This window comes from Monodelphis domestica, chromosome 1 (assembly GCF_027887165.1).
Source record: "Monodelphis domestica isolate mMonDom1 chromosome 1, mMonDom1.pri, whole genome shotgun sequence".
Classification (NCBI taxonomy): domain Eukaryota; kingdom Metazoa; phylum Chordata; class Mammalia; order Didelphimorphia; family Didelphidae; genus Monodelphis; species Monodelphis domestica.
In genome coordinates this window covers 273,038,893-273,061,851 of record NC_077227.1, presented here as the reverse complement: position 1 = coordinate 273,061,851, position 22,959 = coordinate 273,038,893, and the positions used below count along the sequence as shown (strand labels likewise).

The 22,959-nt window shown below is 33.7% G+C and overlaps 1 protein-coding gene across 1 annotated transcript in view; it reads left to right on the top strand.

Moving 5' to 3' along the window:
- The window catches only part of KCNH5 (potassium voltage-gated channel subfamily H member 5), a 584,985-nt gene that overhangs the window by 155,560 nt on the left and 406,466 nt on the right, over positions 1-22,959 (top strand). The window contains exons 5-6 of the mRNA XM_001369347.3: positions 14,194-14,309; positions 16,612-17,004. Of these exons, the coding sequence (XP_001369384.1) occupies positions 14,194-14,309; positions 16,612-17,004 (509 nt within the window). The remainder of the gene's footprint in view (positions 1-14,193; positions 14,310-16,611; positions 17,005-22,959) is intronic.

The window sequence follows — 22,959 nt, the reverse complement described above, 5'->3', positions numbered from 1 at the left end:
ATATTGTAGGAGCATAGATTTAGAACTAGAAGGGTCTTTCAGAGACTACTTAGTTAAATCTCCGTTATTTTACATATAAAAAAACAACTGACTCAAGATCATACAAATAGTGGCTAAAGTAGAATTCAAACCCACTTACTTTGAATGGAGACCCACTGATCTTTCAACCATATCAGACTCTTCTATTTCCTAGAAGCTCAAAAGATTACTTATAGTTAAGCATTTTGTATCCATTTGAATAAAGCCTATGAATAAGTATTTTTTAAATTAAAAATATTTATTTAAAACATTATTCCTTCATTACAAGAATCATGTTCTTTCCATCCCTCCCTTCACCCTCCCCTTCTTGTAGCAGATGCGCAATTTCACTGGGTATTACAAGTGTCCTTGATCAGAACCTATTTTCATGTTGTTGATGTTTGCACTAGGATGATCATTTAGAGTCTATATCCCCAATCATATTCCCTCAATCCATATAATCAAGCAATTGTTTTTCTCCAGTGTTTCTACTCCCACAGCTTTTCTTCTGAATGTGGATAGTGTTCTTTCTTGTAGATCCCTCCAGGTTGTTCAGGATCACTGCATTGCCACTAATGGAGAAGCCCATTACATTCAATTGTACCATAGTGTATCGGTCTCTGTGTACAATGTTCTCCTGGTTCTGTTCATTTCACTCTGCAACAATTCCTGGAGGTTGTTCCAGTTCCCATGGAATTCCTCCAGTTCATTATTCCTTTTAGCACAATAGTATTCCATCACCAACATATACCACAATTTGTTTAGCCATTCCCCAATTGAAGGGCATACTCTCATTTTCCAATTTTTTGCCACCACAAAGAGCTCAGCTATGAATATTCTTGTACATGTCTTTTCCCTTATTATCTCTTTGGGGTACAAACCCTGCAGTGCTATGCCTGGATCAAAGGGCAGACAGACTTTGAGCGCCCTTTGGGCATAGTTCCAAATTGCCCTCCAAAATGGTTGGATCAATTCACAACTCCACCAGCAATGCATTAATGTCACAACTTGGCCACACCTCCTCCAGCTTTCATTACTTTCCTTTGCTGTCATGTTAGCCAACCTGCTAGTTGTGAGGTGATACCTCAGAGTTGTTTTGATTTGCATCTCTCTGATTATAAGAGATTTAGTACACTTTTTCATGTGCTCATTAACAATTTTGATTTCTTTAACTGAAAATTGCCTATTCATATCCCTTGCCCACTTATCAACTGGAGAATGGCTTGATTTTTTGTACAATTGATTTAGCTCTTTATAAATTTGAGTAACTAGACCTTTATGAGAGGTTTTTGTTATGAAGATTGTTTCCCAATTTGTTGCTTCTCTTCTAATTTTTGTTGCATTGGTTTTATTTGTACAAAACCTTTTTAATTTAATGGAATCAAAAGTATTTATTTTATATTTTATGATTGTTTTCTAACTGTTGCTTGGTTTTAAAATATTTCCTTTCCCAAAGATTTTACATGTATAATATTCTCTGTTTACCTAATTTACTTGTAGTTTCCTTCTTTATATTCAAGTCATTCACCCATTCTGAATTTATCTTGGTATAGGGTGTGAGATGTTGATCCAAACCTAATCTCTCCCATATTGTCTTCCAATTTTCCCAGCAGTTTTTATCAAATAGTGGATTTTTGTCCCCAAAGCTGGGATCTTTGGGTTTGTCATAGACTGTCTTGCTGAGGTCACTTACCCCAAGTCTATTCCACTGATCCTCCTTTCTGTCAGTAACATATTGTTTTGATGACCACTGTTTTATAGTATCGTTTGAGATCTGGGATTGTAAGACCTCTTTCCTTTGCATGAGTTAATTTGGGTAGGATGTAAATCCTATCCATGAGCAATTGATGTTTTTTCCAATTGTTTAGATCTTGTTTTAATTGTGTGGAGAGTGTTTTGTAGTTGCTTATTTTAATACCTTCAATTTCTTTATCTTCTCTAATTGCTACTGCTAGTGTTTCTAGTACAATATTAAATAATAGAAGTGATAATGGGCATCCTTATTTCACCCCTGATCTTATTGGGAAGGCTTCTAGTTTATCTCCATTGCAGATGATGTTTGCTGATGGTTTTAGATATATACAGTTTATTATTTTTAGGAAAGGCCCTTCTGTTCCTATGCTTTCTAGTATTTTCAATAGGAATGAGTGTTGTATTTTGTCAAAGGTTTTTTCTTCATCTATTGAGATAATCATGTGATTTTTGTTGGTTTGCTTGTTAATATGGTCGATTATGTGCATGGTTTTCCTAATATTGAACCATCCTTGCATTCCTGGTATGAATCCTACCTGGTCATAGTGAGTAACCCTTGTTATGACTTGCTTGAGTCTTTTTGCTAGTATCCTATTTAAGATTTTTGCATCTATATTCATTATGCGGATTGGTCTATAGTTTTCTTTCTCTGTCTTTGACCTGCCTGGCTTTGGAATCAGCACCATATTTGTGTCATAAAAGGAATTTGGTAGAAGTCCTTCTTTGTTTATTCTGTCAAATAGTTTGTATAATATTGGAATTAGTTGTTCTTTGAATATTTGATAGAATTAATTTGTGAATCCATCTGGTCCTGGGGATTTTTTCTTAGGGAATTCTTTGATGGCTTTTTCAATTTCTTTTTCTGTTATAGAGTTGTTTAGGTAGTCTATTTCTTCCTCTGTTTGTCTAGGCAATTTATATTTTTGTAAATATTCATCCATATCACCTTGATTGCCATATTTATTGCCATATATTTGGGCATAATAATTTTTAATTATTGCCTTAATTTCCTCTTCATTATAGGTGAGGTCTCCCTTTTCATCTTGGATCCTGTCAACTTGGTTTTATTCTTTCCTTTCTTTAATTAGATTTACTAGTACTTTGTCTATTTTATTTGTTTTTTTTCCAAAGTACCAGCTTCTAGTCTTATTTATTAAATCAATAGTTCTTTGACTTTCAATTTTATTAATTTCTCCTTTGATTTTTAGGAACTCTAATTTAGTCTTCATCTCAGGATTTTAATTTGTTCACTTTCTAGTTTTTCAATTTGCATGCCCAATTCATTGAATTCTGCCCTCCCTAATTTGTTAATATATGAATTCAAGGATAAAAATTTCCCCTTGAGTACTACTTTGACTGAATACCATAGATTCTGAAAGGATGTCTCATCATTGTCATTTTCTTCATTGAAATTATTGTTTCTATGATTTGTTATTTAACCAATTTTTGAGAATCATATTATTTAATTTCCAACTAATTTTTGATTTACCTCTCCATGTACCCTTACTAATTATTATTTTCATTGCATTGTTGTCTGGAAGGTTGTATTTATATTTCTAATATTTTGTACTTGTTTGCAATGTTTGTATGCCCCAGTACACGATCAATCTTTGTGAAGGTACCATGTGCTAATGGAAAGAATGGGTATTGCTTTTTGTCCCCATTTATTTTTCTCCACATATCTACTAACTGTATTTTTTCTAAGATTGCATTCACTTCTCTTGCCTCTTATTTATTTATTTATTTATTTGATTTATTTAGTTCTGATAGAGGAAGGTTCATGTCTTTCACTAGTATAGTTTTTCTATCTTTTTCATCCTTGAGCTCCACTAGTTTCTCCTTTAGAAATTTGGATGCTATGCCATTTGATGCATACATGTTGAGTGCTGATATTTCCTCATTGTCTATACTGTCTTTTATCAGGATGTAATTACCTTCCCTATCCCTTTTAATTAGATCTATTTTTACTTTGGCTTTGTCAGATATCATGATTGAGACTCCTGCCTTCTTTTTATCAGTTGTTGCCCAATATATTTGGCTCCATCCTCTTACTTTTACCCTATGTATGTCCACCTTCCTCATGTGTATTTCTTGTATACATCATATGGTAGGGTTTTGGATTCTAATCCACTCTGCTATTTACTTGCATTTTATGGGTGAGTTCATTCCATTCACATTCAGAGTTATGATTACCAGCTGTGTATTTCCCAGCATTTTGATTTCCACTCCTAGCCCTTCCCTTTATTCTTTCATTATTTCCTTCTACACCATTGTTTTGTTTCTAATCAGTCCCCCCAATTCCCATCCTTATTTTACTTCCCTTTCTACCCCCCTCCCTTCTTATTTCCCTCTTATATTCTTTTTAAACTACCCCCTCCAATGTATTGCTTCCCTCCCCATCAATCCGTTTATTACCCTTCTACTTCCCTATAGGGCACAAATCAATTCTCTGCCCCAATGTATTTGATTGTTCTTCCCTCTTTGAGTCAATTTCATTGTACGTAAGAATTGAGTATTTCCTATCTCCAACCTCTTTACACTTTCAGTGTATTGATGTTCTCCCCCTCTAGCCATGCACTTCTTTGTGACATATAAATTTATCCCATTTTGTTTCTTTCCCCATTTCTCTTAGTATTAACCTCTTTTTAAACTCTTGTTGTATATCTATATCTATGTATCTATATTTATGCATACATATATCTATATAAATATTTATGTCTTGGCATTTCATCCTATGCAGTTTGTCACTGTTCCCTCTAAGTATAATTCTTCTAGCTATACAGGTGATAATAACAATTTTTAAGTTACCAATATCCTTTTTTCTTGTAGTGATATGAATGGGATGTTTTGTGAACTGCTTGAGTGTATAGTTCATTGGTACTTGATAATTCATTGGTTTTCAGGAATTTAGATTTTTGTTGTTGTTTCTTAAAAAAATTTTTTTTTAAAAACACATTTCACTTGTAAACTTTTCCTGTCCTGCATGGTTCTTGCTGCTGTTGAGGTCATGCCATTTGTGGCCAGGCCCAAGAGAACTTGTCTTAATTAGATATTTGACTTTAAGGGTCTTACTCTGTTAACCTAAGTGCATCCCTATACACATGTACACAGATCTGTGGAGCATTCATTTTTTAAAGTTGAATAAATGAAGATGGTCAAGAAAAAAATCATTTTAACATATTAGGTCCCTTAAAAAGTTTTTTGTTTGTTCCCCCCCCCCCCCTTTCTTAATTACCTTTCAGTGATTCTCTTGGTTTCTGTGTTTGGTCATCAAATTTTCTGTTCATGTCTGGTATTTTCTTTACAAATGCTTGGAAGTCTTCTATTTTATTAAATGACCATACTTTCCCCTGTAAGAATATAGTCAGTTTGCTGGATAGTTGATTCTTGGTTGTAGAACTAGTTCCCTTGCTCTCTGGAATATCATATTCCATGCCTTTTGTCCTCAGTGTAGATGCAGCCAGATCCTATGTTATCCTCACTGTAGTTCCATGGTATCTGTATGACTTCTTTCTAGCAGCTTGTAATATTTTTTCCTTGGTCTGGTATTTCTTCAATTTGTCTATAGCATTTCTGAGTGTTGTCAGTTGTGGATTAAGTACAGGAGGTGATCTGTGGATTCTTTCAATCTCCACTTTTCCTTCTTGTTCTAGAATGTTGGGGCAGTTTTCTTGGATAATTTCCCATAGGATGATGTCCAGTTTTTTTCTTTTGCCAGTAGACCAATGATTCTTAAGTTGTATCTCCTGGAATAATTTTCTAAATCTTCTGTTTTGTGAATGAGGTGTTTCATATTTTCTTCAATTTTTTCGTTCTTTTGATTTTGTTTAATAGTTTCTTGCTGCTTTGTGAAGTCACTTGCTTCTAATTGGTGCATTCTGATTTTTAAAGACTGGGTTTAATCTCTGGCTTTTTGGTCATCCTTCTCCTTCTGGTCTGGTTTTCTTTGGAGATCATCTTTCACCTTCTGTGCCTCATCTTTTATCTCCTTTGCTTAATTTTCAAGATGATTAATTTTGGCTTTTCAAGACACTATTTTCTGTTTCCAGATGACTAATCTTGCTTTTTAAGTTCTTTTTCCAGTTGTCTTTAGCCTCTCTTAATTGTGTTTTGAATTGTATTTTGAATTCTTTCAAAACCTGTGTCCAATTCGCAGGAGTTTCTGTGTTTTTGCTTGGTGTTCCTTGATCTTCCTGTTACATTTGCTCTTTGTCCATTGCCTGGATAGAAGCTGTCAATTGTAATTTCTTTTTTCTTTTTCTGTTGTTTGCTCATATTTGCCCCTTCTTTCCCCCCCTGTAGTTGCCTGCACTCTTGCTCTTCTCATTATGTTTTGGATCTGTAAATTTGGGCTTTTCTGTCAACCTTCACCATTGGTGCTTAGCAATTCTCTCAGAGCAGTCTGTGGGGGAGGGGTGTTAGAGTTTGAGCTTCCCTGCTTTCTGCATGCTTGACAAGATTAAGCCCAGTGGAGTTGAACTTGCAGAGCTAGATGTGCCCTGAAGCCAAAATCTCATGAAAGGTGGAGGGGGTAGTATGGAGTGTCTCAGCTGCAACTAGGCTGCTTGTTCTGAGCTTCTTCTCCAACTGCTTCTCCACCCTCTGTGTTCAAAGCCTTGAGCCTAGCATAGTGTTGCCCATAAGGTACTTCCTCCAGACTAGCAGCCTTTCCTGCCCAGAGATTCTAGCCCCTGCTAGAGGCTCAATACTGTAGGTGGGGGAGGGGTCCTGTGATATTCCTTCTTCCTTTCCCTTAAACCCGAGTGTTCTTGAATTAAGGCTTTTTGGGGGTGCACCTTTTAAGTTGAGTCCAGCAGGAGGATTCCTTAACTCTCTCCTTTTGTTATATTTAGTTTTCAGTCCCCTAGGAGCATTTGGTTTTTAATTGGCAAGGAAGGGTTTTCAGATGTCTGAACTTTTGCTGCTTCTACAGTGCTATCTTGACTCTGCCTCCCTGACTCCCCATGAATAACTATTAAGGGACATCAAATTATTATTTTCCTAAGAATTGTATTGGATATTAAATAGCATGCTATATTTTTTTATTTCCTGTTTTTGTTGTCCCTTAGAACAATGTAAACTCCTAGCTAGTGAAGGGCATTTCATTTTTATCTTTATCTTATCTCTATCTTTATCTTATATTTATCTTATCCTGATGCCTGGCACATAGTAGGTACTTAATGCACAAATGATTAAAAAAAAGATTTCTTAGAAATTTGTCAGATGTTTTTTAAAAACATCTTATTTTTATTGGTCTTTTAAAACATATTTTCATGTCCATCATGTTATAAAAGAAGACCCATAATGCTTACACTAGAGAGAAATTCATAGAATAAAATGAAGAATGGTATGCTTCAATCTGCATTCAGACTTCCTCACTTCCTTCCATGGAGGTGGATATCCTTCTTTGTCCCTTAGGATAGTTCTGGATACTTGCATTGCTGATAATATCTTAATCATTCACAGTTGATCATTGTACTTTATTTCTGTTACTGTGTACAGATTCTCCTCAAATCACTCCATATAAGTCTTTCCAGGTTTTTGTTGTTTGTAATTTCTTATGGAACATATAGTATTCATTACAATCATATGCCACAACTTATTCAACCATTCCCTAATTAATGGACTTCCCTTTAATTTCCAATATTTTGACACAAAAAAGAGCTGCTATAAATATCTTTGTACGAATAGATCCTTTCCTTATGTCTTTGTTTGTTTTTTTTTTTTTGAGATACAGACCTAGTAGTGGTATTGTTGGGTCTTAAGATATTCATAGTTTTATGGTCCTTTGTGTAATATTGCTCTCCAGAATGGTTGTATCAATTCACAAGTCCACTAACAGTGTACTAGTGTCCCAATTTTTCCATATTTCCTCTAATAGTTATTATTTTCCTTTTTTGGTCATATTAGTCACTCTGATATGTGTGAGGTGGACCTTCAGAGTAGCTTTAATTTGCATTTCTGTAATTATTAATGATTTGGAGCATTTTTATATAACTAAGAGCTTTAATTTCTTCATCTGAAAATTGCCTATTCAATAAGCTTTAACCATTTGCCATATATTCTCAGTAATACTGTTGTTGCTTCATGGCAGTGAGAGATAGAACACCATTGTCACTGAAGAATTAATGATCAATATCACATAAAGGTCAATGGATAAATCTGTAGTAGTTGTGAACAGGCTTAAACACATAACTATGAAGGAACTCTCAAGAAGAGTAAAAGATTGTCAAGGAATCATATAACAGAAAGAAAAGCTGTACTAATTATGTGTTAAGAGAGATGACAGGCAGTCACAGGGCTCTGGGGCTATCCTTGTGATGTCAAGAGAAAGTGAGCAGAGCCACTAGCAGATTGAGTAGACCCACTATAGTAAACTTTTGTGATTACATGGATATGACAAGAGAGTCATAGGATATGTAGGCATTGATTATGATGTGCATTATTGTATAGAAGCCTCAAATTGAAGAAGTCCCAGAGCTATGTGAGTCTTTGAGTATAGTCCCCTTCCTTTCGATAAAGGAAAGGAAGTGAGTTTTTAAAGCTCTTCTAAAGAATTAAGATCAGTCATGATAAGAATATGAAATTCAGTTTAATTCTTTGGTTTCTTTATACTTATATTGTTGTCGATATTATGTTTATTGTTTTCCTGATTTTGCTTACTTCTTTTTGCATCAGTTCATGTAAATTCTCCAATATTTCTCTGAATCTTTCATATTTGTAAATTCTCACAGAATGATGTTATCTTATATTAATTTACCATAATTTATTTATGCAGCCCCAATAAATGGTTATCTACTTTGGTTTCAATTGTATGAGGAATTTTCTCTACCAATGCAGGTCAACCCCTGCTGTGCAAATTTTAGTCTTAGCTAATGCAGAACATTGTGCTAATTACTGGATATTAATAACTGTTATTTTGGTAATACTTTCTCATCATTATCCTTGACAAGTAATCACCTAGCTTTTAAATAATTTGGTACAGGGAGCTCATATTACTTCAGGAGACATTTATTACTTTGCTAGAAAGTTCTAATTGTTAGAATGTTCTTCCTTTCAGATAGCTGAATCCTATGTCTATGCAAATTATTTATTTTAAATTTAATTAGATTTTCCCATCTTATAACTTCACAGAGCCACCAAATCACATAATTGAAAGCCTATCTAGTCCAAGTTATGCCTTCTAAATATGAATCCCCTTCATAGTATCTTCTACAAGTGGTTGGCAATCCTTTGCTTGAAGACATCTAGTGGTGGGAAGCCCACTATCTCCCAAGGCAAACCTTTCCATTCTTGAGCAGCTTTTATAATTATTTTGCCTTCTGCTAAATATAAATCTGCTTTTCTGTGACTTTTATCCACCAATTTAAGTTCTACCCTCTGGGTTTAACTAGAAACATATAATCCCTTTTTAAAATGACAATTTCTCACAAACTTGAAGACCACTCATGTATTCCCTAAAGCTTCTATGATCTGGTCTATGTAGCTTAAAATTCTTCAACTGATGCTCCTGTCCAGTCTACTCACTGTCCTGGTGATACACCACTGTATTCACTCCAGGGTGTCAGTGCTTTTCCTTAAAACATAGCATCCCAAACTGGATACCTCCATGTTCAGTGAAGAACTGTAGGACTATCACTTCCTTAGTTCTACATACTCTATCTCCATTTATGCAGACTACTAATATATTAGCATTTGTGACTCCTCTCTTGTACTGCTGACTCATGAGCTTGTGGGTCACCATTTTTAAAAAAATCAGGTCCCCTGAGTTTGTGTAGCTATTTTGTTTTTAAACACAAGTGTTAGAATTTGCCATTATTCATATTAAATTTAATAATATTAGATCCAGTTTGCTGCTTTAGTTTTTTAAGAACTTTTTAGATAACAATGCTATTTTCTAATGTGATATCTATCCCTCCAGCCGTGGGTTATTTGTTATTGACAAACAGATCATCTCTATCTTCTTCTAAATTGCTTCTAAACATGTCAAGGATTCCTGTGCATTCCAACAAAACCCTCTTCAACCTGACATAAATCCACATATCTCTCTTTGGGTCTGATTGTTTAACCAGTCATAACTCTGCCTAGTTTTGTTTTCATCTCTCATCCATGGAGGAATATGAGCTATACTATTTTTAGCTCTAGATATACTTAATTCTATGGTATTCATCTAACCTATCATTCTAATCATGACATATTCTGATCTTTATGAAACCAGACTGGTTCTTAATGATCTCTTTCTAATGTTCAAAAATGTTCCCTTGGTTAATATATTCTAGAATTTAATCAGGAATACAAAGTCCCACTAATTTGCTCTGAAGAAATCACCACTGTTTTGGAAAATGGTGACATTTTCCTCCTCTCTAGTCCTGTAGCACATGTCCTGCTCTCCTTTTCATCTTGTCAAGATCTTTTTGGATCCTGATTCTGTCATCTAGTTATAGTATTAGTTATATTGAACAGCTTTTTGTCATCTGAAAATTTGGTAAGCATTTCTTCCTTCAATAAAACAAAGCAAAGCATTTATTAATGATCTATCTATCATATGCTGAACACTGGGCTAGGGACTGAGGGAGATACAACATTTAGGTAAGATACAGTACCAGACTTCATAGCTTTGGATAAGGATGAAATGACTAAAACACAAGTAACTATAAGACACAATATCATGTGATAAGTACATTGGATAGTTGCAAAACAAAGTTGATATATTAAACACAAGTATGTGTATTGGTGTGGATGAAGGTGGATAGGTAGCGGTGGGGGTGGGAATCAGAAAAGGCTTCTTGCAGGAGGCAATATTTGTGTTGGATTTTAAAAAAGAGATAGAGGTTAATTGATTGTAAGCTCCCTGAAAAACAACAGTTACAGTTTACTGCAACTGCCATATTACCTGAAATAACACTATCAGAGAACCATTTATGCTTTTTGGTTTTGAAAATTTTTGGAATTCAAGATTTTCTTATTAAAATGCAGAAGTACTGAGCCTAAAATGACATAACATATATATGTGTATATATATATATGTATATATATATATATATATATATGTATATGTCTATATTCTTGGCTCTCAAAGTTTACCTTCTAGGGAAGGGGAATGCATGAGAGTATGCAAGCTACACCCAGAAAAATAAATGCCAAATAGATAAAAATTATTTTTAAAAACTTAAGAGGAAAATTGCTGGTAACTGGAACTCAGAGAGAAGAACTTTCCCAAGGGCACAGAGATTATGTAATCAGGTAAGGGATTAGCAACTTGATATTCTGATTTCAGGGGCAGCTAAGTGATGCAGTGGATAGAGAGCTAGACCTGAAGTCAGGAAGATTTGACTTCAAATCTGTCCTCAGACACTTACTAGTCATGAGAACCTGGGCAAGTCATTTGACCCTGACTGTCTCAGTTTCATCATTAGTTAAATGAGCTGGAGAAGGAAATGACAAAACACTCCAGTATCTTTCCCAAGAAAACCTGAAACAGCATCACAAAGAGTCAGACAAGACTGAAAAAAATGACTGAACAGCAAACAGCTTTTGACTATAAATCTTGTCCACTTTCCATTGTACTCTGCTGACTGTAAAGGAGAGTTCATGAAGGAAAATTATATGAAATAAGGTCAGAAAGGGATCCATATCAGTGGAGGCTTTTGGTTTCAGTTTGATGATTTTATATTTAGTTAGAGATGATAAGAAACCGTTAGCGATTTCTGAAAAAGATGAGTGATGGGGTTAGATCTGCTTTAATAGCATCAGTTAGATAGTTGTATATAAGGTGAATTGAACAGAGGTAAGACTAAACATTTATGGAACTTTCTCTAAATCAATATAATAAAATATATTATTGCTCCTGGGCTTTAAGGATGAAATTTTGAGTAATCAAATAGTTAATTATTTTTGTTTGGTGACATAATTGCTTTTTATTCTTAATCTACCTTCATTCTCAAGTGTCAAATCCATTTAATTCATCTGTCAGCTTTTCTTATGTTCATGGTACTCCTACTGTCATGAATAAAAATTTCATGTTTACACAGTAAGAGACTAGATTTCATAATTAGAAATGGCATTTTATTTGAACTATTTGCAGAAATAGACTTTATTTTTATTCGCCAATAAACATTTAGCAAGAATCTACTATGTGCCACACACTGTGTTATGAGTGATCTGAGTTATTTTTCTTTGACGGGAGACATGTAAGTTATGATTTTTTAGATAATCAAACACAATGTTTATTTCCCCCAAACTGTATCATACCATAGGATAAAGAAAATGAATAAAATATATATATTTTAAAAAACAATTCACTTGGATAGATTTTCCTTAAAGAATCAGTAGGTTTCCTGGTGTGAAAAGTAAACTCTTGCTGAAAAGTGTTTTGCCTGGTAGGGGTATAATCACTTTTCTTATCCTCAGGCTCTCTGTTCCTTGTATACAACTATGTTGTATCTAAGTCTTGGGAGGACAAGAAATCATGAACATAAGGTTATAGGGAAGGATGTGCCCAGAGTAGTTATGCTGTCTCTATGAAATATGAAGGGACACTTTCTTCAACCTTTCTATGTAGGAATTAACTACCTACCAGAGAAGAAGAGAAAATTTGTCTTTTCCAGTAGAGTTGCTCTTCCACTATCTGTATATTTCTATTTCTGTCTCTTTTTTCAAAAAAAATACACACACATAAATACACATATACATACTCACACACAGAGCTATTGACAATAGTATCAGTCTTGATTCTCATATTAACAATTTTAATAGAACTAGAGATTATACATGGTAAAGTGATCTTTATATAACTATGTCTCCTCATATACATAGAAATAAACATAAATCGGTCACATGTATCTCTGTACAGTATGATTATTAGTTTTAAAAGGCAACGGATGAAATAGCATTGGATTTAGGAGTCAATCAATCAACAATAACCAGAATTCATGTAGTGCTTTGAGTTTTTTTAAGTACTCTACATATGTTAACCTATTTCATCCTCATAACAACCTTGTGAGGTAAGTGCTGTCATTATCCACATTTTATAGGTGAGAAAGCTGAGGCTGATAGAGGCGATTTGTTCAGTGTCATACAAATAAGTGTACCAGGGAGAATTTGAACTCAGGTTTTCTTGATTCTACGTCCAACATTCTTTCCAGTATGCTGCCTAGCTGTCAGTAAGCATTTATTAAGTTCCTACTGTGTTTCAGGCTCTGTGCTAAGCACCAGATTGCATAAAGACAAAAACAAAAGAGTATCTGTTCTCAAGGAACTTAGAGTCATCAGCAGAGACTATACATGTACATGTAAAAATGTAAAACATATGTATAATATAAATATGAGGCAATTTGGTATCTATCTCAGAGGACTATTGTGAAGTTCAAATTAACTAATGTGTGTAAACTACAATAGAAATACCAGCAATTATTACAATTGTCCTTTGATAAACAGAATTGTTGTGAAGATCGATTCAGATAAGTGTAGCTACACACCTTAAAATTTTCCAAATATCAACTAGTTTTGTTCCTATACTATTATGCATATGAGCATTTATATACATAAATCGTTTATGTTCACATGCATTTATATAGAATAGCTCATATAATCATTTAGAGAAAATCATATTTAAAAATAATGCATTTTTTAGATTTTTCATGTTATGACATATACATTTCATGTGGTATTTAGAGATTTGAAAACATGGAGAACTAATGATCTAAAGATAATGGATTCCACTTTCTACTATAGTTTACATAAAGTAAGGTAACAGAATGAGACAACTTGCTAGTTAAGTGTAGGCAACTAGCTTGCCAATTATTGAATGAGACAAAGAAGGGGTCTAAACATAAAGAACAATAGAGAGAATTGATAAAAAAAAGTAATACTAGGAAACATTTAGTTTGACTTATGATTTGACACTAAGGTAAAGGTGGAGACAATGGTCATAAATTAAAAAATAAGAGTACCATTCTTTTTATCTTATCTAAAAAAATGACAATCATAATAATGAAATTAAAAAATGTAATAGTGAGTTTTAGAAGATTTTTTCTTTTAAAATTAACTCTTTTCCCCTTGCCTCATTTATACATATTACAAAGGCTTCAAAGAATAGGTCAGAAATCTTAGAGATCATTTAGTCAAATGCCCTCATTTTTCAGATAAGGAAAGTGAGACCCAGAGAGATGAAGGGACTTCCCTATGGCCAAACAGGTAAGTAACAGAGCTATGGTTCAATTCAGGTCATCTAAATCCAAATGCAATTCACTGCCTTCCTTTACATTATAGTCAGACCTTGTAATCATTCATCAATAGAATAAGTTTTCATTTTTAAGTAGTTTTGGAGTCAGATTTGATGACTTATGGTTGCTGAGAACCAAGAATAAATTTGTAATTACTGTTACGTGAGGCACTGAGACTTTATTTCCTCCCCTTTTAAAGGTTGGACAAAGTTTGCCCGATTGACCCGGGCTTTGACAAATAGCCGAAGTGTTTTGCAGCAGCTCACTCCAATGAACAAAACAGAAGTGGTCCACAAACACTCAAGATTAGCTGAAGTAAGTTTTTCATACTACTACTTTGCTCTCCCAACCTAGCTAGCATTGAAGGAGGAGAGGCTGTCTTCAAAAGGTTCTGTTTTCCAAATACAGCTAATATGCTAACATTTTCCCCCTGTCAGAAGAGTATGTTTTTGACAAGAAATTACTTTTATCCCCTACTGCTCTTGAAATAGCAAATCAGTTCTACTATGAATTATACATGCTCAGGTGGGAAATTTCCTTTGAGCAAGGAGAAACGAGGCAGGAAAAACTCATGGATTCCACATCTCTTTTGCTATCATCCATTATAAAAGATGCTCTCTATTTTTAAAATTTAGCTTCAAGAAACAGTAGGGAGCACATAGTGGGCACTTGATAAATATTTGATTTTGCTTAATTAAAAATATCATTACTGATCACTTTAAGCCTTGGAGTCTTTGTGTAGAGTTCAGGGTTAAAGACTGCTCGCAACATTTAATGCATTTAGATATTTCTGTCATTATGATGCATTTTCCACATAAAGTATTAGTTCTTAAATCTGTTAACATTCCTTCCCCATTTTTGTTGACATGCAGGAAAATGTCAATTCTCTAGAGCTGTTGGAGTTAAGGAAGTGTGTGTTATTAGCATATCCAAACACAAGAGATAACAGAATAATGTAAATTTCAGATTTGAAACTGTGAAAACTGTAACATAATGTAAAAAACACCTCTATAATATTTTATAGTTATATTAGTTAGAGGAAATAATTCTTGAATTGGATTAGTTGAATTCCTGTGATACTACCTAATGGGTACAAGTCAGTTGCATTTTAAAATCTCGAATAGTTGTTCTGTGGCATGTTTTGGCTGGCTAAAGGTATTGAATGTGTTGTGAAATTATTTGTTTCTTCACTCTTAGAGATAAATATATCCTTGTATTTAAAGACATATGTGTTCAAATTTCTGAGCTAGTTGTTAATCTTAAGGACTTGAATTTCCTTGTTGACCACTCTTTAATTGTCCATGTGAGTCTATTTCTGCTTTTGTTTTTTAACCTTTGAACTTGGCTGAGATAGACATGTCACCTTAAATTTCAGTGGCATGGAATCACAAATTTTAGATTTTCTAAGAATAGGAGTATTATCTCTATGAGTACAAATATTTGTAAGGCAATACTTATAGGATTTTAAAAAGATTATTTTGTTTGTGTTGCAAATAAATGTAATGAAAGAAAAGAGTTAATGCTTTCAAGAATAAAGCCAAATTCATTTAAGCTCTCTATGTGAAACGAATCAAAGAGATTGTACTAATTAAGAAACTCTATAATAGTAGATCATCAGTGGTTTTCAAAGTATAATCCATGCACCTCTGGGTATTCCCAAGACATTTTCAAGGGCCCTACAAGTTCAAAACTATTTTTGTAATAATGCACCACCCTTTTGGAACCACATATCTATATGAGGCTAGATATCCTTTTATACTTCAGTTAAAACAATATATCTCTACACACTGAACCAGAAACTGGTAGAAAAACATAGCTGACAATCATATCAAACATTAAAGACATTTTCATAATTATATAAAATATTATTTTTCATAAAATGTTAGCATGTCAACTTATTAGGGATTTATTACTATTATTTTAAAATAAATTTATATATAAATATTTTAAATGATCAGTTTTAATTTCTAACAGAAAATATTAACATCCATAACATATATAAATAAAAGCCTTCTGAAGTCCTTTAGAACTTTTTAGAGTGTAGATATGTCCTGAGACCAAAATATTTGGAAACCTTTGATCTATGGAACCATCAACATCATCAGCCAGTCATTTCACCTAATTAAATTAAACAAATATTTATTAGTGTCCACTATGTGCTAGGCTTTGGGGATACATAGGTAAAAAAATTAAATAGTTCCAGTTGTCAGGGAGGGAACAAGTAGGAAATGGCTCCAACAACCACATGCCAAATTTTTATGATGAGCCAAGTACATCACCTTCACTTTGCAGCTATTTGTATGTGCACATATGTGTACGTATATATGTATTTACATATGCACGACTATATTCACATATGTTTATTTATATACATATATAATCAGTATCATCTTCAAATCTGAGTAGCAATGTAATATGCATAATTTCTGAAAATTACTTTTCCTCTTCAATAAAAGCCATCGAACATGTACGCCTTTCTTCCATGAAGCAAGGACCTCTTACATTGTGGTTATTATTCAATAGTGGCTGGATTGCTAAGAAGATACTTTGTGCTTTTTACAGGATGATTAGACTTCAGTTCAGTGTTCCTATGGATAATATATTTTCTCTCTTTTAGGTTCTTCAGCTGGGATCAGATATTCTTCCTCAGTACAAACAAGAAGCTCCAAAGACTCCACCACACATTATTTTACACTATTGTGCTTTTAAAACAACCTGGGATTGGGTGATTTTAATTCTCACTTTCTACACCGCCATTATGGTTCCTTACAACGTTTCCTTCAAAACAAAACAGAACAACATAGCCTGGCTGGTGCTGGACAGCGTGGTGGATGTTATTTTTCTCGTAGACATTGTTTTAAATTTCCACACGACTTTTGTTGGTCCTGGTGGAGAGGTCATTTCTGACCCCAAGCTCATAAGGATGAACTACCTGAAAACTTGGTTTGTGATAGATCTTCTGTCTTGTTTACCTTATGACATCATCAATGCCTTTGAAAATGTGGATGAGGTAAGCTATCTCCATATGGAGGAAACTCAGCATGTCCAATTTTCAATGATCTCTATTCTAGATAAAATAGAATCCAAAGACCATGTAAAACACTCATTTTTTTAGGCAGTCAGCTAGCAGTGTTGAGTTTGGAGTAAGAAAGACTGAGTTTGAATCCAGTGTCAGTTACATGTTAGCTAGATGACTCTAAGACACAACATCTGTCTGCCTTGGTTTCCAAATCAGTAAAATGGGGATAAAATAGCCCATACCTCTCATTGTTGTCATGATCAAGTGAGATAATATTTGTTAAGCGTTTGGTAAACTTTAAAGCACTTTGCACATGCTAGCTATTATTAGTTTCATTTCTCTACCAATTCCTTCATTTACCTTTTGTTAATGTGTTAGTTATTATATTTTACTAATTTGAATTGCTTCTCTCCCTTTTTTGTAAAATGAAGTTCTAATTGGAGAGGCCTAAATTAAATGAACTTTAAGCTCCCTTTCAACACTAAGATTCTTTGATCTTAAGGACAGACATATTCAGAAGTCACGCAACAAAATAATAATAGCTAATATCTGTATTCATTCAGTTATTTTCAAGTCATGTTTGACTCTTCATGACCCATTGGGGTTCTCTTGACAAAGACACTGGTGTGTTTTGTCATTTCCTTCTTCATCTCATTTTACAAATGAAGAAACTGAAGCAAAAAGGGTGAAATGACTTGTCCAAGGTCACACAGCTAGTAAATGTCTGAGGACAGATTTGAACTCAAGAAGATGAGTCTTCCTCTGTTCAGGTCCAGCACTCTATCCACTATGTCACCCAACTGCCCAATTATATGCATAATGCCATATTCAGGTTTGTAAGGACTTTTACAAATAATATTTCATTTTATTCATGCAAGCCTAGGAAATAGGTGTTATTATTTTCCTCACTTTTCATATATATATATGGAAACTGAGGCAGTCAGTGGTTGTGACTTGCTTGTCACTTGTTTATTGAGTATCAGAGGTCAAATTTGAATATAGGTCTTTTGACTTGAGGGCCATAACTATTCATGGAAACATCTAGTGGTCTGTAAAATAAAGGAGAAGTTTTAATCATTGTAATTAAAAATGTCATATTTTGTTTTGAGTTGGTTAAGGGATGTTGCAACTGGGAGAGGCACTTAAGGGGACTTCTTCTCTTTTCTTTCCTTTAATGCCCTCTCCAAAAACTGGATTGTTTTCCTATCAAAGACAACACGAGGGTTTTTCTTTTTTATCCAGAGAGAGGGAAGTTTTTTTTTTTTTGAATGCTGCACATTTCTGTCCCTACCTTTAATGATCTTTTAAAACTTTTTAAAATTCTCTCTGAAATGGTAAGTTTGCAAGATATGATACTTAAGGTCTCTTTCAATTCTATGATTCTAATGTCGTCCACTGTACACACACACACACACACACACACACACACACACATACACACACACACACATACATATATATATAAATATATATATATAACTACATGTTGTTATTCAGTTGTTCAGTCATGCTAGACTCTTCCTCACTCCATAGACCAAACTTTCCATGGGATTTTCTTGGCAAAGATACTGAGTAGTCTACCATTTCCATTTCCATTTCCATTTCCATTTCCATTTCCAAATGGATTAAGGCAAACAGAAATTTAAGTGACTTGCCTAGGGTCACACAGTTAGTAAATGTCTGAAGCTGGATTTGAATTCAAGTTTTCCTGACACCAGGCCCAGCACTCTATCCACTGAGACCCCCAGTTGTATAAGGGTAAATCTTTTAAAAATCACTAAAAAATTCAGAATGCCTTCACTTTTTTGCTTAATAATATAAAATTTCTAACTGCCAGAATTAGCAAAGAAGAAACAGCCAATAATCATAGCTAATAACATATAAATGATTCAGTGTAGATAAAAACCTATTATTAAAATGTGTTCATAATGATATTATTACTAACTTAATTTCCCTATAGGATTTTCTTTGTTTCAGTAGACCGTGCAGATGTGATTACATCCATTAATGTTCTTGAAACTTTTCAGCTATTTTCCCTCTCATTAACAGAGCTAGTAATCCCATATTTCCCCCTACTAATCCTGTATTAAGAATAAATTAACTTGTGTGCAAAGTACTTTCATCTTCATCTCTATTATTAAATACTTACTAGATTTTTACTAATCTTGCTTGAAATTCTATATCTTCTGATTGAATAGAATCTTTTTATTTTAAAAAATAGATAATTAAATGATTAGGCTTAACAAGGTTTACAGACTACTTGAAAGTGATCAGGATTATATTGGCTCATAAATCAAAGAGAAATTTTCTCTAGAGGGTCAACTTGGACAAGTAGGGGAAGGAAATTTGTGTTTATTAAGCATCTACTACGTGCCAGATACTGTGTTAACTGATATAGAAATGTTATCCAATTTTATCCTTACCTATATGGGATATAGGTGCTATTATCCTTTTTTTGCCTTCAGAATTACATTCCTTAACTTAAAAATACATGTTGTATTGATTTTTTTGTGTTTGTGTAACCAAAAGTCCCCCTACTACTCAATCCCCTCCTCTTCCAAAGAGTTAATTCACATGACAAATAACATTTTATAAGAAAGATTAAAAAAAAGAATCATAATCAGTAAGTAGGAAAATATATTTAATGCCCCACACCCATAGACCTCCTCCTCCTGCATATGAATGAGAACAGAATCTTATAATATCTTTCTTAGAGGCCATGCTTGTCCTTTGTAATTATACAACAATTACTTTTGATTATTTTGTGGTTGGCCTATCCATTTTCATTGTTTTTAGTACTTTGTATATTATTTTCTTCCCTTTGCATACTTAAATTTATATCAGTTCATGGAAGTCTTTCCATTCTTCTCTGTATTTAGTATATTCATCATTTTATACAGTATAGGAAAAATCAGTTACATTCATATACTACCATTTGTTTTGTTATTTCCTAATCAATGGACATTTACTTCGTTTCTAGTTTTTCACTACCACAAAAAGCATTGCTATAAATTCTTTGGTTTATGTGGAAGATTTCTTGTTATCTCCTTGTGGTATATACCACAAGTGGAATCTTTTCATCAAAAGGATATTGATATTTTAGTCACTTTATTCACATAATTATAAATTGCTTTCCAAAATGATGGTAGTGATACTCATTTCCACCACCAATTCACTAGTGTGCCTGTTTTCTCACAGTCTTTACAACATTTACTCTTCCCATTCTTTTTCAGATTTATCAATTTGCTGGATATGAGGAAAAACCTCAGGGCTATTTTCATCTGCATTATCATATTATTAATGATGTTCTTTCCTATGATTATGTGCTTGTTTTGAGAACTGTTTCTTCATTTCCTTTGACAAATTGGTCGTTTCTAATGCTGAGATACATTCACATTTTACAATTTATTCACCTACTCTGAAATTGATGAACACCCACTTTATTTCTAGTTTTTGCCCCATTATTTCTTCTGCTCTTAGATCATTATGATTATTTCCAATTAATCTGGCCTGAAAATGGATTTTTTCAAGAAGCATTCTCAACTTTAGTTTCTTCCTCCCTTGTAACCCCCCCCCCCCCAACTTAACTTCTGTCTTAGTATCAATTCAAAGACAGTAGAGAGGCAAGAGCTGGGTAATCAGGGTTAAATGACTCACCTGGGGTCATGCTACTAGGAAGTATCTGAGGTCACATTTGAACTCAGTTCCTCTTAACTCCAGGCCTCAGTCTCTTTCTTCTGTGCTACCTAGCTGCTCCTATAAACCCGCTTTCCATATTTTCTTCCAGCATTCACATAATTAATATAGTATAAAATATTTGATTTTTAAGTATCTAAGAGCATTTTACCATTGACCAGGGGACAGCTTCTATTACCCTCTCTACTGTTAATTTTATCTTTCTGGACCTCAGTTTCCTAAATGGAAATAAAATGAAATATATATATATGTATGTATATGTATATGTATATATATATATATATATTTCTTTTTTATCATTCCATTTGACCTTATAAGACTAGGCTTAAATGGGAAAAGAGATACCAATTCACTCTGAAAAACATAAACTCCTCAAAGTATGTGATGCTGCAGGGCACTATACTCTGCAACTATGAGCTGTTAATTTTATCCTCATCATTGTTACTATCATTTAATTTGTGTCTTATTTTCCCAACTAGATTGTGAAAGATGTGATGACAGACACTCTCATTTCTTTATATTCCTGAACAGTGGATACTAAGTCATTCAGATTGTTAACAAGGTCCATGTAAATAATATAATGCCCCATGGAAGGTATACAAAGGATAGAGTGAGTTATAATATGGAGTGGTAGGGAGCAACTTTGAGTCTAAAGATGATACCCACTCTGCTCACATATATAACTGCACAATGACCTTAGGACTTCATAGAGATCTTCCTTCTCAAAGATTGACTTAAATGTTTCCTGCAAATCATGTGATTTGCTAAGAATATCTGTGGATAAGATGTAGTTCTTTTGGGACAAGGTGATGAAGGATAACCCAAAAAACAAAAACTATTCTATGTGAAACAGGTAGACTTGGTAGCCACAGAAATGTGCTGAGAATAAAAGATAAATGATAAAGCTGGTAATATTAAAAAAAAGTTTAATGTGAGCTGGAGTTTTGCTCATCTGATGTAGGAGAATGATAATCTCTCCAACTATAGCACAGGAAAATTTTGAAAGTGATATTATTTAGAAAATATTATTTTGGAAATGATAAAACATAGAGTCTGGAAAATATAGACTTTTAATGTAGAAGGATTAACATGATGGTGAAATAAATAAAAACATTATTAGGTGTGAGAAAGAGAAAAATAAAAGAATTCATATGGATATTGTATTTAGAATATACAAGTAATAATATATAATAAAAACATAGGAGCATATTATATACTCCAAAAAAGGTTTATGGAGACACTTTAGATATTGGGTCCTCTTTTGTTGTTGTTTATAATTCAATTCAACTTTGTTAAGCACCTGCTCTTCTAGGTACTCTGGCATTTACTGTAGAGTTACACAAATTTTAATATGACATTTCCTGAACCTGAGGAGTTTGTGTACTACTAGGAGATAATAATGCTTCTTATTGGTATTCAGTCATTTCAGATTCTTTGTAACCTCATCTGGAGTTTTCTTGGCAAAGATACTGGAGTGATTTATCATTTCCTTTTCTGGATTATTTTGCAAATGAGGAAATGAGGCAAACAGGATTAAGTGACTTGCTCAGGGTCACAGTCAGTAAGTGTCTGAGGCCAGATTTGAACTCAGGAAGATGAGTCTTCCTGACTCCAGGCCTGATTCTCTATCTACTGTGCCACCTAGCTGCCCCTAATGTTAATCAATATGTATAAAACAAAGTAAATTATAACAGGGATCAAGGAAAGCCCCAAAGTATTATGGGGAAACTTTAGAAGGAAAGGATTCTTTCAGGAGTGTTAAGAACAGCTTCTTGGAATGACTCATATTTAAGGTGAGCTTGCAGAGTAATAAGGACTCTGAATTACAGATGTTACAAAGGTGGGAAGACTAAATTGCAAGGAATGAGGGACAGACTATGTCAGTAGGAACAGATGAGAGATCACATGTTGTCCTTGGAGAACAACTAGTAATCATATCAAGAATATGGAGGGTCAATAACAAGCCAATTTGTTGTTTTGCCTTAAAATGTGCCTTTACAAATGTTTATATATGCTACTGAATTAAAGAAAAAAAGATGATTACTTTGAGAATTGGTAACACTTCTTGAGACCTTATATCACAAGATCCTGATACCATTAGTTGGAAGTGGATTGATTTTTTTCCCTTCCCTGTTCATAAGTTGGTCACCAAAGATAGCACACTAATTAACCAATGCTACATTATCATAATAGGGATCCCAGATTCATTCTTCACAAACATCAGATAATTCAGAGGCTATCAATGTTTTT